Source organism: Hordeum vulgare, chromosome 4H (assembly GCF_904849725.1).
Source record: "Hordeum vulgare subsp. vulgare chromosome 4H, MorexV3_pseudomolecules_assembly, whole genome shotgun sequence".
NCBI classification, from domain to species: domain Eukaryota; kingdom Viridiplantae; phylum Streptophyta; class Magnoliopsida; order Poales; family Poaceae; genus Hordeum; species Hordeum vulgare.
Genome location: NC_058521.1, coordinates 11745161 through 11760663, shown reverse-complemented (window position 1 = coordinate 11760663; position 15503 = coordinate 11745161). Strand labels below are relative to the sequence as shown.

Sequence of the window (15503 nt, the reverse complement as noted above, 5' to 3'; positions counted from 1 at the left end):
TATTTAGGAACGGAGGGAGTAATTACTACAGTATGATGCAACATAATGAACCCCACCTACCAACCAAGGTCTTCACCAAGGATGTGCATGCAAGTAGTGGTTGTTAGATGAATAATTGAAGACAGAGGCATCTTTATGCGTGCAGGAGATTGAAGAACTTCAAGACTATAATTCCATGACAAAAAAAATATCGTAAAAACTCCATGTCAGTGAGCATCAATAGAGCAGCACCATGTTGAGCATTGAATAACTACCCACTACATTAACTGGATCAAATGTGTTGTATATTTCTCAGGGCTGAGAATTCTCTAAGAAAACAAAAAAAAAATAGAAGAAATCATGTGGATCTCTATTGCTTCTCCACAAGGATTTAGATGTCACTATCATCTGAATTATCTGCACATGGACCAGTTGGGGAAATAAATAACAGCAAGGTTGCTCATTGCTAAGCAAGCAAACATACCCAAGCTTACAACAGCTGGTGGGTGGGGTGGGCATAATAGATACCTAACCCTATCAAGCAAATAACCAATTCCTTAATGGACTATCAACGAATAATCTTACTAGTTAAAAGTGCATCATGAAAAATCCTTTCTTCCCATCTTCCCATGTGTTTATGTGGTGCATGCTCAGAAAATTTGGAGAGGGAGACAAACTCCTGACGTACCTTTCTACTCTACTTTAACACCTTCAAGAGCCTGAATGCACCACTAGCAGCAGTGACAAAGCACCTTCTGGATTGATTATTGCTTGTAAGTGGCGAGATTCTCTGCAGTGGACCAAGTGCATGATTTGGAGTAGGAGTAGACCCATTGCCCGTTGAGTTACTGGGAGAGACACGGACTTGTCCATTTAGCCCAGACATACGATCTGAGCTTGCATAGACTGGATACACCTTCAAAGGAAACCGAGCTTTTAACACTGATTTCCAAAATGGGAAAAAACTTCTCTTTGTATATGTGGGATCCCATCCTCTGCCTACTTTCTTCCTCACAGCCTGTCAAATATTTCATTAGAGGTACATAAAAAAAATAGAAACATCCATGCTCCCAGCCAGCACCTCTCGCTTAAGATGTATTATGTTGATCAATACACAACATTGGTGTTTCATTAGATATGAATGATGTAACTGCAGTGCAGTAATTAAGTAGCATGCTTAAGCAACATAAAAGGCTGTTGACCCAGTAAAATGCATGGCACAAACATTGCAAGTGAAACATACTTTTGTCATTGCCTCTGCATCTTATTCTATCAGAATCTTTCTCACAGGCACCAAACAAATTTCAGATGCAACGGATCATTCAAAAACACTAAGGTGCTGGAAATAACAATAATGTGCAAGCCCCCTTAATGAAATCCCAATGTTGACGTTACTTGGAACCTACACGGTACAGCTATGTTGTTAAGTTAATTAAGCATACTTTTATTGCATTTACCCCTTATCTTTGGTAAAAAAAACTGATGAGGAACACATTAGGATGGCAGAGATGAACCATACTTGGAATGCCGTGGCATTGCAATAAGTGATATGTATTTGGAGGCAACTCAAAGCTAGAATTTAGTTTCTATACATGTGTGTGTGAACACACACTAGGTATTCAGGCTAGAATTTTGATGTTCTTTTAGGTCACTTAATAAGCACTAGAAGCACTCGAATACTTGTACTCCATAGATATGGCTGAAATCGCTACTACAAAGCAGCCCAGCTTTGCAGCATCAAACCCATCACTTTGTGCTCTAGTTAGTAACCCATTTGTGCTGCCACAAGGTGTAGGCAAAGCTGCTCGGTACTGCTGTACAAAAATCTGTATTAAGGTATTGTGTGGTGTGCTGCCGTGCCATAAGGGAGAGGCTGTCCATTCCAACAGTTGTGGCCTGGACTCGAGATTCGGGCAAGACAAGTACAGTCAGAAGTCAAGGAAACGTGCCTTAAAACAAAGATTCTATTATGTATCTGAATGCGTTCATGGGATTTGTCAACTTGGGAAAAAATATCTTTACATATTCTTAAAAGTAGTTGATGTGAAATAAAATAAAAAAGAACAAGTAAAGGGCACATATTCTTATAGCTTTCTTTCTTTTTGCTGCCACAATATCATTACTCGTTACCAAACACCATCGGTCTATCCAAAACTAGATCAACCTAAGATTTGATTATCTTTACCTTTTGCTCTGCAGCATCCAGATTGGCTGATTCCATAACTGCCATGTTTGCATCTGTAAGCCCTATTATCCATTTTAAAAAGAGGGGGAGAGATTAAGACTCAGTTTATTAAATGTAAGAAGAATCACTTGAGCCCGACATACCTTTGCCTGACTGTCTGTTTGACTTTCTGCAGTCATAAGGCCGGCTTCAAGAAGTGGAAGACAAAATAAAGTATCAGCAACATAACCATTTATTCACATAGAAAATTATTGTGTGAAGCAATACAAAGAGCAGTACAGGTTTATAGCATGCATGGGATCTCCAGTAGGGCAAAATCCATAGTCCTCGAGGACAGATGAAACATGCTGAAAGACCTCCGCATGGGGTACCTACATGACATACAAGCTGTTTTATAAGGCTTATATGGGGTATCACTAACATAGATCTACTACATATACAATGTACCCCCTCTGTCCCCATATACATGGCGTATAAATCCAGTCAAAAAGTCAATTATTTCTGAGTTTGACCAAATATATAGAAGAAAATATCAACAACTATAGTATTAAATAAATAGATTATGAAAATATATCTAATGGTGTATATATGTGTGTGTGTGTGTGTGTGTGTGTAATTATACACACACACACACTTGGTCAAACTTAGAAAGCATTGCCTTCTTGACTGAATGTATATGCCATCTATTTGGGGACAGAGGTACTACCAATTATATAACCAATTGTAGGCAGCAACATGATGGCAAGAATTGTTTGGAGGTGCAATTATGCAATATAAGTTGGAAGGCAATAGAACAGTGTGCAAAAGAGTTACCGGATTCAATTCACTAGGTTATATAAACTACATAACATACATATTCAGATTCATCTAGATTAATGTATCTTGTCTATCTTAAAGCAAAATCTGTTAGCTTCCACAAGTTATGTGCACTTAACTACACATTATGATCCAGACACTTCTAAGGTACGAGTCAAGAATTGCATCACACCTCTGTATATTTAACTACACGTCATAGTTATTCAAATTCCAACAGTTTCAAATCATTTTCATTGTTTTGGTTTGGTTTCCCAAAGAGAAAGGTGTCAATTTCTTCAGGCTTTTTCAGGTTATATGATCCAAATGAAGTTCAGAAAAACTTAAAGAGGTTAGTCATGAATTGCATACACCTAGTGTTTGTTGAACTACATTGAATTGTCCTCCAACTCCCTGTTTCCTGGAGGACCTGGAGTTTGTAGGCTAAATAAACTACATTAAGCATAAATTCCCAGTCTAACAAGAATACAAAAGGCTCATGTCAACGCCCTTAATATACCCCCCAGCTCCAGCACCTAGAATTTTTTGAGCTGGGAATCATGCCAAACAGCTGCCACCATAAAAATATGGAGGTTCTCATTTTTGCTACTCCCTCTATCCATGCATATAGGGCCTAATGCTATTTTCAAGGCTCACTTTGACCACATGTTGGAGCAATAATATATGACATGCAAGTTACACAAAGGATACCGTCAAATTCATACATGAAAGGAGCTTCCAATGATATAATTTTCACATTATACATCTCATGTAATATTAATCTTATCCATAGTCAAAACTAATCTCAAAAAACGCATTAGGCCCTTTATATATATGGATGGAGGGAGTAATTTATCTGCCATGTGTCCAGAAAATAAACAAACATGTTTCTGTATCAATGCACCATGCAACAGCATTAACCAAACAATTGATGTTATGGGCAATTTTACTGCTAAAAAGGTAAAAATAGTACAAGCTAGTGACAAAACCAGAAAATAGAGATAAGTGAAGCCAAGAACAAACAAAATTGGCATTTAACACTATACTCATGTCAGATAATATTAATATGGAGTGTTTCTGTCACCAATGTTTTCACTATTTATGCATGTATTTAGTATTCATTGTAAGATTTGCAATTCCATGACAAAAATGCATATGGTACTGGAAATGGAACTTTTTCGAGAAAACGCAAAAAACCTTTGGGTTTCATTGTATTGAAAAGAAAGGGAGGGGGGGGGGATACATCCTCCTAAGAGGCTAGTACAGCAGTGTTACATGAGGATTGGTGAACATCCCATGATGTGGGCAAGACTAACCTGAGCCCTTTGGCCCCGGCTCTTGCCCAACATCTGGTCTCATCCTTGATCCTGTCCATGAGCTCATCGAGCGATGGTGTTACATGGTCAAAAACACACTAGTTGTAGTGAGTGAATTCAATGCAGAAATCATCAATAATTGTATCTATCATGAACTCGTATAGCAATCTCCTTCGCAGTGTAATAATATCAAGGTCTTAGAAGATAAAGCACAAATGGTGTTCTACCAGTTTGTTTGTCTGTTCGGTGATTGAAGATAGAAGGAAAGAAGTAGCCAGACAGGGGAGCTGACGTGGATGAGTATATGGATAACTAATAACAGGCTGGTTGTTACTAATACTTTTGACATAGAACATTTCATTAAAACGACTATTACAACCGCTTTACTCCCATCAATTATTTGCTCGTTTCGTTATCTCTGCCATCACCTTTCCCAAGTGTTGGAAATAAGAGGGGTTTGTATCTCATTGCATTATATGACAGGCTAAACACTAGAGCAAGAATCAGCTATTCAAACAACAAACCAATGTGAAGTGGATGGAGATTTTCTGAATCTAAGTAGCATCTTGGGTTTGAGATTCTTTCAATTAATAAGAACAGAATTTAGTGATAAAAATATTAGAGAACATGTTAAATTGATATATATATATATATAGCATCAAGCAAGAGAAAAGAAATACGCTTTCTGAAAAATATTCACAAACTACACATTCTCACACATAATATCAGGAAACTACACTTTTTTTAGTATGAGCTGCAATGATAGGCCAACAGATCAACCACTCCGAGGTCAGCAGAGTCACATCACATGTATACGACATCTTTTTCATAGTTGTCCAGCTGGTAAATTGTGCAGCTTTATGATAACATTAGCACAATAAGTACAAATCTGGGATAAGGGCTCAAAAAAGTAGTAGTTCAGTGATAATTTTGAGATAGATAATTGCTGCAAGAGAAGTTAATTGGTTTAAGCAAGGCAACTCTCAAGACAATGCAGCACAAGGATATAAGCAAAATTGGCGTAAAATAAAATGCAAGGTTCAACGATATATGACAGTTCCATCCTCCATATTACACCAAAGAAAACCTCTACATAATATAATTGTGTTGCAATCTTATTATTGTTTGAAACTTGGCTTTCAGGTAGAATACACCAACTCTGGAATTCAGATACTAAAACTCATAACAGTAAATAATAAACAATATCAATTACCTAGGGCATTCTTTGTGAAGGTTGAGTTCCCCGGAATCTTTCTTCCCAGCTAGCCCCTCTCACATAACTAATCCAACCCTATCTCAGATCAATTACCTAGGGCACTCTTTGTGAAGGTTGAGTTTCCCCCAGAATCTTTCTATTACCTAGGGCACTCTTTGTGAAGGTTGACTTTCCCCCGGAATCTTTCTATTACCTAGGGCACTCTTTGTGAAGGTTGACTTTCCCCCGGAATCTTTCTATTACCTAGGGCACTCTTTGTGAAGGTTGACTTTCCAACTCGCGACCCCATCTTATGCCGATCAATACCGCGGCCCAACGCGCGGAGCCAAACATACAAATGTCTAGATTTTGTTCGTTTTCAACCCATCCCCGGTCCAAACTTGCATCGAGTTTGGAGAAAACGAACATCGTGTGGACGCGCTCGCCGCACGCCCTTGTCCGTCCGTGGCCCGCATGTCGGGGACACAATTATTCCCATTCGATTCCAACACATCCACCCCCTCGCCCGCCTCGCCCCGCCCCGTCGACGACGCCGCCGCTATTCTCCGGCCACCTCAGCCCCCGGTCATCCATAGCAAACCACGTCTCAATATGGCCGTCACCACGTCCGCGCTTTCGCCGTAGTTTAGGCGTCGATCGGAGGAGGTTTGGCCATCGACGTCGTAGCCGGCGGCAGAGTGGATACGACCGCACGCGACGTACCACGGCGACCACGGTAGCTTCCGACGAGTGCTCCAGAGCGGCCAGTAGCCGGCCGCCAACCATCCCTGCATCGAGGTGATCATCGCGGCCTTTTTGCCACCACGACCGCAAGGTGTTCGACACTTTACCCGCTCTATGTCGATTACTTTGCGAACATCCCGCTCTTCAAGCCGGATAAATTCCGTCGCCGTTTTCGTATGGCAAGGCACGTGTTCAATCGTATCCGAGAGGGAGTGGTTGCTCATGACCCATACTTCGAGTGCAAGACGGATGCCCTTGGCAAGCTAGGATTCTCCTCTTACCAGAAATGCACCGCGGCTATCCGCATGCTTGCATATGGAATTCCACGCGATCTGGTGGATGAGTACGTGCGTACGAGTGAGACAACATGTCTGGTGTCAATGTATAAGTTCTCATAGGCTGTGATCGAGGTGTTTGGCCCTTAGTACTTGAGGCAGCCAACTGCCGCTGATACACAGAGATTGTTGGCGACCAACGCAGCTAGAGGCTTTCCAGGCATGCTTGGCAGCATAGATTGTATGCACTGGGAGTGGAAGAACTATCCATTTGCTTGACAGGGCCAATACAAGGGGCATGTCAAAGCATGCAATGTCATATTAGAAGCGGTGGCTTCACAGGATCTTTGGATATGTCATTCTTTCTTCGGCATGGCAGGTTCTCACAATGATATTAACATGTTGCAGCGTTCTCCGGTCTTCGCAAGGCTTGCAGAAGGCCACTCCCCACCTGTCAACTTTGAGATCAACGTCCAGCAGTACAACAAAGGATACTATCTAGCTGATGGTGTATATCCTCAGTGGTCAACTTTTGTGAAGACAATCTCAAACCCCCAAGATGAGAAGAGAAAGAGATTTGCCCAAATGCAAGAGAGTGCTAGAAAGGATGTGGAACGTGCTTTTGATGTGCTTCAATCCCGATGGGGTATCGTTCGAAACCCTGCACTGTCATGGGATGAAAGGAAGCTTTGGGAGGTGATGACTATTTGTGTGATCATGCACAACATGACCGTCGAGGACGAGCGTGGCGACAGTATCTTCGACCAAGGATTTGATTATCAAGGTGAGAATGTTGAGCCCCTGCACCAAGAACCGGCCACGTTTCAACACTTTGTCCAGTTCCATCATGAGCTGCGTGATTGTCACACTCATTTGGATCTTCAAAATGACTTGGTTGAGCACATGTGGGATCATATTGGCAACCAATAGATGTATTGGTTCATTTTATGTTCATTCAAGACAATTTCAATTTGGTTGTAAAACTATTTTATTTAGAGACAATTTCGATTGGGTTGATGTGCAAACTTGTTTTGATATGAAAATATGGGCATTTTAGGCCCTGGCGGATAGGATAGGGCAAACGGATGCGGCCGCTCGCTGGGCGCACGACCAGCGCATCCCAAGACAGGCTCGGACACGACCCCATCGCCCTACCTAAACGGACAGAATCCGGGCAAAACAGACGTCCGGTTTGGCCGGATTTTGTCTGTTTGGGGCGGCAATTGGTTCGCCCATGTCCGCTTCTGTCCGTTGGATCGTGTGTGCGCCCACCGCGCGGCCGCATCCCAAATCATGTTCGTGTTGGATGTGATTAAAAAAATAGAAAAACTTAAATAGACGCAGTTAAAAAACTTAAAACATAAAATTAAGGGTCACGGCCACAAAATGGCCCAGTTTCACCATCGTTGACATAATTAACATTAAAAAAACGCCCGTCGATGTCGTGGATGTCGCCGTCTTCAGTGGCCGCCGGTGTCGTCGTCGTCACTGACGAGGTCGACGTAAGCCGACGGCGTCCAGAGGTGGGCCAGCGGTCCGTGGTGCGCGGGGGCGGGCTGGAAGCTGGCAGGTGCCTGCACCACCTCCTCCCGTGGCGAGGCATCCCGTTCCGGTGACCGCGGCGGCGTGGGGCACCAGTTCACGCCCCCACTGCGTGCGCCATCTCCGGAGCCGTGCACGACCAGCTCCACTGCTGGCCCACCAGATCCGGGTGGAACGCGGCCACCGAGGCGTCCTCCATCACGTCCTCCGCCTCCATCAGCTCGGGGATGGCGACGTCGCCGACCGCATAGAGGGCCATCGCGTCCTCTAGGCCCGGCCATTGGCGTTCATCATGTGTGATCATGGAGTCCTCCATGACACGCTGCATGAGCCGGGCCTCCTCCTCCATTGTCATGCGAGGAGGTGGAGGTGGTGACGGAGACGGGGAAGGCGGTGTTGGAAATATGCCCTAGAGGCAATGATAAAATAGTTATTATTATATTTTCTCTTACAAGATAATCGTTTATTATCCATGCTATAATTGCATTGAATGAGAACATAGATACATGTGTGGATACATAGACAAAACAATGTCCCTAGCAAGCCTCTAGTTGGCTAGCCAGTTGATCAATGATAGTCAAGGTTTTCTGACTATATGCAAGTGTTGTCACTTGATAACTAGATCACATCATTAGGAGAATCATGTGATGGATTAGACCCAAACTATGAACGTAGCATGTTGATCGTGTCATTTTGTTGCTATTGTTTTCTGCTTGTCAAGTATTTATTCCTGTGACCATGAGATCATATAACTCACTCGCACCGGAGGAATACCTTGTGTGTATCAAACGTCACAACGTAACTGGGTGACTATAAAGGTGCTCTACAGGTATCTCCTAAGGTGTCCATTGAGTTAGTATGGATCAAGACTGGGATTTGTCACTCCGTGTGACGGAGAGGTATCTCGGGGCCCACTCGGTAATACAACGTCACACACAAGCCTTGCAAGCAATATGACTAAGTGTAAGTCACGGGATCTTATATTACAGAACAAGCAAAGAGACTTGTCGGTAGCGAGATTGAAATAGGTATGCGGATACCGACGATCGAATCTCGGGTAAGTAACATACCGAAGGAAAAAGGGAATGACATACGGGATTATATGAATCCTTGGCACTGAGGTTCAACCGATAAGACCTTCGGAGAATATGTAGGATCCAATATGGGCATCCAGGACCCGCTATTGGATATTTACCGAGGAGTGTCTCGGGTCATGTCTACATAGTTCTCGAACCCGCAGGGTCTGCACACTTAAGGTTCGATGATGTTTTAGTATAGTTGAGTTATACGTGTGGTTACCAAATGTTTTTAGGAGTCCCGGATGAGATCACGGACGTCACGAGGGTTTTCGAATGGTCCGGAAATGAAGATTGATATATAGGATGGTTTCATTTGGTCACCAGAAAGTTTCAGGTATTACCGGCAGTGTACCGGGAGTGAAGAATGAGTTCCGGGTGTTTACCGGGACGGGCCCACCCATCCGGGAGTGAGCCCATGGCCTTAGGGTGGCGCACCAAGTCCTTAGTGGGCTGGTGGAGTCATCCCAAGAGGGCTATGGCGCCACAAGCACAAATACCAAAGGAAAGAAGAAAAAAAAGGAAAGGAGGGAGGTGGGAAGGAAGAGGAGGACTCCTCCTTCCCAAACCGAATTGGAGGAGGAGTCCTCCACCACCCCTTCGGCAGGCGCACCCTTGGGGTCCTTGTGCCCCAAGGCTAGCCCTCCCCTCCTCCTATATATATTGGTGGTTTAGGGCTTTTTGAGACACAACTTTGCCACGTGCAACTCTAGCCTATTCCACATAGTTTTACCTCTAGATCGGATTTCTGCGGAGCTCGGGCGGAGCCTTGCAGGAGTAGATCATCACCACCACCGAAGCTCCGTCACGCTGCCGGAGAACTCATCTACTTCTCCGTCTTGATTGCCGGATCAAGAAGGCCGAGATCGTCATCGAGTTGTACGTGTGCTGAACGCAGAGGTGCCGTCCGTTTGGCGCTAGATCGGAACCGTTCGTGGGACGGATCGTGGGACGACGGTGATTTGACTCAAGAAGTTGTACCACTACATCAACCGCGTTTCTTAACGCTTCCCGCTTAGCAATCTAGAAGGGTATGTAGATCTAATCTCCTCTCGTAGATGGACATCATCATGATAGGTCTTCGTGTGCGTAGGAAATTTTTTGTTTCCCATGCAACGTTCCCCAACAGTGGCATCATGAGCTAGGTTCATGCGTAGATGTTATCTCAAGTAGAACACAAAAGGTTGTGTGGACGTTGATGTTCGATTTGCTGCCCTCCTTAGTCTTTTCTCGATTCAGCGGTATTGTTGGATTGAAGCTGCCCGGACCGATATTACTCGTACGCTTACGAGAGACTGGTTTCATCGACTAACATATGTAACCTCGTTGCATAAAGATGAGTGGCGGGTGTCGATTTCTTCAACTTTAGTTGAATTGGTTTTGACTGAGGCGGTCCTTAGAGAGAGGTTAAATAGCATTTTGCACATCTCCATTGTGGTTTTTGCGTAAGTAAGATGCGATGATACTAGATACCCATAGCAGCCACATAAAACATGCAACAACAAATTAGAGGACGTCTAACTTGTTTTTGCAGGGTATGCTTGTGATATGATATGGCCAATGACGTGATGTGATATATTGGATGTATGATATGATCATGTTGTAATAATTAATATCGACTTGCACGTCGATGATACGGCAATCGGCAGGAGCCATAGGGTTGTCTTTAAACTAACGTTTGTGTTTGCAGATGCATTTACTATATTGCTAGGTTGTAGCTTTAGTAGTAATAGCATAGATAGCACGACAACCTCGATGGCGACACGTTGATGGAGATCATGGTGTGGCACCGCTGACAAGAAGATCATGCCGGTGCTTTGGTGATGGAGATCAAGAAGCACAAGATGATGGCCATATCATGTCACTTATGAATTGCATGTGATGTTAATCCTTTTATGCACCTTACTTTGCTTAGAACGACGGTAGCATTATAAGGTGATCTCTCACTAAATATTCAAGATGAAATTGTGTTCTCCCCGACTATGCACCGTTGCGACAGTTCGTCGTTTCGAGACACCACGTGATGATCGGGTGTGATAGACTCAACGTTCACATACAACGGGTGCAAAACAGTTGCACATGCGGAACACTCGGGTTAAACTTGACGAGCCTAGCATGTGCATACATGGCCTCGGAACACATGAGAACGAAAGGTCGAGCATGAATCGTATAGTTGATATGATTAGCATAGAGATGCTTACCACTAAAACTATTCTCAACTCACGTGATGATCGGACTTGAGTTAGTGAATTTGGATCATGTACCACTCAAATGACTAGAGAGATGTACTTTTTGTGTGGGAGTTTATCAGTAATTTTATTAGTTAAACTCTAATTATCTTAAACATAGTTTAAGTCCACTTTACAATATTTGTGTTGTAGATCAATGGCTCACGCAACAGTCCCCCTGAATTTTAATACATTCCTAGAGAAAGCTAAGTTGAAAGATGATGGAAGCAACTTTGTAGACTGGGCTCGTAATCTTAAGTTGCTCGTGCAAGCTGGGAAGAAGAATTATGTCCTTAATGCTGCGCTAGGAGATGAACCACCCGCTACGGCTGACCAAGATGTTAAGAATGCCTGGTTAACACGTAAGGAGGACTACTCAGTAGTTCAATGTGCAGTCTTGTATGGCTTAGAGCCGGGACTTCAACGTTGCTTTGAGCATCATGGAGCATTTGAGATGTTCCAGGAGTTGAAGTTTATCTTTCAGAAGAACGCCCGGATCGAGAGGTATGAGACCTCCGATAAATTATATGCTTGCAAGATGGAGGAGAATTTGTTTGTCAGTGAACATGTGCTCAAAATGTCTGGGTACTCAAACCGTCTAGCTGAGCTGGGGATTGAACTCCCGCAAGAGGCTATCACTGACAGAATTCTTCAATCACTGCCACCTAGCTATAAGAGCTTTGTGTTGAACTATAACATGCAAGGGATGAACAAGTCACCCGGCGATTATTCGCGATGCTGAAAGTCGCAGAGTCAGAACTCCGAAAAGAGCATCAAGTGTTGATGGTCGTAATAGAGGTCGTCGGGGAGGAGGCGGCGGTGGCGCTCGATATCGTCGCGGTGCGCACGGCCGCTCGTCGGCACCGGCGGGATCGGGACCCGGTCGGCGGAGAGATGCCAGTTGTTCGGGAGGTGGACGTCGCTCCACGGGACCGGCGTCTGATACGTCCATTTTGCATCATGTTTTCATGTTGATATTTATCGCTTCTTTGGCTGTTATTTCACTTCACGGCACTATTCTTATGCCTTTTCTCTCTTATTTTTGCAAGGTTTACATGAAGAGGGAGAATATCGGCAACTGGAATTCTGGCCTGAAAGTGGAGCAAAGTTGAGATACCTATTCTGCGCAACTCCAAACGCCGTAAAAATCAACGAGGATTTTTTTCCGATTTATCAAAAATAATGGGCCGAAGAAGTGCCAGAGGGACACCAAGGGGTGCCCACAAGCCTGCACGGCGCGGCCACCCCCCAGGCCGCGCCATGAGGGCTTGTGGGCAGCCCACTGGCCCACTTGCTCCCCTCTTTTGCTATATGGAGGGTTTCGTTCAGGAAAAAATCAGGGAGGAGCTTTTTCGTGGATTCGTCGCCGCCACGAGGCGGAACTTGAGCAGAACCAATCTAGAGCTCCAGCACACGATCCTGCCGGGGAAACTTCCCTCCCGGAGGGGGAAATCATTGCCATCGTCATCACCAACACTCCTCTCATCGGAGGGGACTCGTCACCATCAACATCTTCATCAGCACCATCTCATCTCCAAACCCTAGTTCATCACTTGTAACCAATCTCCGTCTCGCGACTCCGATTGGTACTTCTAAGGTTGCTAGTAGTGTTGATTACTCTTTGTAGTTGATGCTAGTTGGATTATTTGGTGGAAGAGTTTATGTTCAGATCCTTGATGCTACTCATTACCTATCTGATCATGAATATGATTATGCTTTGTGAGTAGTTACTTTTGTTCGTGAGGGCATGGGATAAGTCATGCTAATAGTAGTCATGTGAATTTGGTATTCGTTCGGTAATTTGAAATGTTGTATGTTGTTTTTCCTCTAGTGTTGTTATGTGAACGTCGACTACATGACACTTCACCATTATTTGGGCCTAGAGGAAGGCATTGGGAAGTAGTAAGTAGATGATGGGTTGCTAGAGTGACAGAAGCTTAAACCTTAGTTTATGCGTTGCTTCGCAAGGGGCTGATTTGGATTCACTAGTTTAATGCTATGGTTAGACTTTGTCTTAATTCTTCTTTCGTAGTTGCGGATGCTTGCGAGAGGGGTTAATCATAAGTGGTATGCTTTTCCAAGTAAGGGCAGTACCCAAGCACTGGTCCACCCACATATCAAACTATCAAAGTAACGAACGCGAATCATATGAACATGATGAAACTAGCATGACAGAAATTCACGTGTGTCATTGGGAGCATTTTTTCCCCTATAAGACTTTGTCCAGGCTTGTCCCTTGCTACAAAAGGGATTGGGACACTTTGTTGCACCGTTTCTACTTTTTTTACTTGTTGCTTGCTACGAATCATCTCACCACACAATCACTTGTTACCGACAAATTCAGTGCCTGCAAATTTTACCTTGCTGAAAACCACTTGTCAGATCCTTCTGCTCCTCGTTGGGTTCGACACTCTTACTTATCGAAAGGACTACGATTGATCCCCTATACGTGTGGGTCATCAAGACTCTTTTCTGGCGCCGTTGCCGGGGAGTGAAGCGCCTTTGGTAAGTGGAACTTGGTAAGGAAACATTCATATAGTATGCTGAAATTTGTTGTCACTTGTCACTATGGATACTAATCCTTTGAGGGGCTTGTTCGGGGTATCTTCACCTCGAACGGAAGCACAAATAGTTGCTCCTCAACCTGCTGCACCTATTGAAAATATTTGCTTTGAATTTCCTTCGGGTATGCTTGAGAAACTGCTGGCTAATCCTTTTACAGGAGATGGAACATCACATCCAGACTTGCATCTGATCTATGTAGATGAAGTTTGTGGTTTATTTAAGCTTGAAGGTGTGCCCGATGATGAGGTCAATAAGAAGGTATTTCCTTTATCTTTGAAGGATAAGGCGTTGACATGGTATAGGCTATGTGATGATACTGGATCATGGGACTACAATCGGTTGAAATTGGAATTTCATCAAAAGTTTTATCCTATGCATTTAGTACATCGTGATCGGAATTATATTTACAATTTTTGGCCTCATGATAGAGAAAGCATCGCTCAAGCTTGGGGGAGGCTTAAATCAATGCTATATTCATGCCCCAATCATGAGCTCTCGAGAGAAATTATCATTCAGAACTTCTATGCTCGGCTTTCTCATGATGATCGCACCATGCTTGACACTTCTTGTACCGGTTCTTTTATTCAAATGGAATTTATTGGAGAGAATTAAATGCAACTCTGAAGATTGGGAGCTTGAAGAAGGTAAGGAGTCAGGTATGAATTTCACGTTTGATTGCGTTAAATCCTTTGTTGAGACAAATACCTTTAGTGACTTTAGCGCTAAGTATGGACCTGACTCTGAGATAGTAGCTTCATTGTGTGAATCCTTTGCTGCTCATATTGATCTCCCCAAAGAGAAGTGGTTTAAATATCATCCTCCTTTAGAAGTCAATGTAGTTAAACCCACTCCAGTTGAAGAGAAAGTCAATGCTTATAGTGATCCTGTTGTTCCTAGTGCTTACATTGAGAAAGCACCTTTCCCTGTTAGGATAAAGGATCATTCTAAAGCTTCATTGTGACACGTAGAGGCTATATTAGAACACCTACACCCCCTGAGCAAATTAGAGTTGAACCTAGCATTGCTATTATCAAAGATCTTCTGTGTGAAGAAGTTGAGGGACATAATATTCACTTATGTGAAGATGCTGCTAGAATTGCTAAACCTCACGCTAGAGACAAACATAGGCCTGTTGTTGGCATGCATGTGGTTTCTGTTAAGATAGGAGATCATTGTTACCATGGTTTATGTGACGTGGGTGCTAGTGTTAGTGCAATACCTCAATCCTTATACGATGAAATCAAATATGAGATTGCACCTGTTGAGATAGAACCTATAGATGTCACTATTCATCTTGCCAATAGAGATACTATCTGCCCTGTGGGAATTGTTAGGGATGTTGAAGTCTTGTGTGGTAAAACGAAGTATCCTGCTGATTTCCTCGTTCTTGCTACCGCACAAGATAGCTTTTGTCCCATCATATTTGGTAGACCCTTTCTCAATACCGTGAATGCTCATATTGATTGCGAGAAACAAACTATCACTGTTGGCTTTGAAGGAGTGTCACATGAGTTCAATTTCTCTAAGTTTGGTAGACAACCTCATGAAAAGGAGTTGCCTAGTAGGGATGAAACTATTGCCTTAGCCTCTATTGCCGTGCCTCCTA

General features: G+C 43.5%; 1 protein-coding gene and 1 pseudogene across 2 annotated transcripts; one reads left to right on the top strand and one right to left on the bottom strand.

Moving 5' to 3' along the window:
• LOC123450183 overlaps positions 1-7416 on the top strand; it is a 32313-nt pseudogene extending 24897 nt beyond the window's left edge.
• Positions 329-2633, bottom strand: LOC123447249. 2 transcript variants are annotated; one of them, XM_045123837.1, is made up of 5 exons: positions 2444-2633; positions 2308-2351; positions 2165-2226; positions 668-997; positions 329-396 (listed from the first exon to the last, which is right to left on the bottom strand). In XM_045123837.1, exons 1-4 carry the CDS (start codon positions 2458-2460, stop codon positions 677-679), a joined length of 444 nt encoding a protein of 147 aa, XP_044979772.1. In that variant the 5' UTR covers positions 2461-2633; the 3' UTR covers positions 329-396; positions 668-676. The 2 variants fall into 2 exon arrangements, with proteins under 2 accessions (XP_044979772.1, XP_044979771.1); XM_045123836.1 differs by having other exon boundaries at positions 329-997; positions 2444-2631.
• Positions 7417-15503: the final 8087 nt, after the last annotated feature.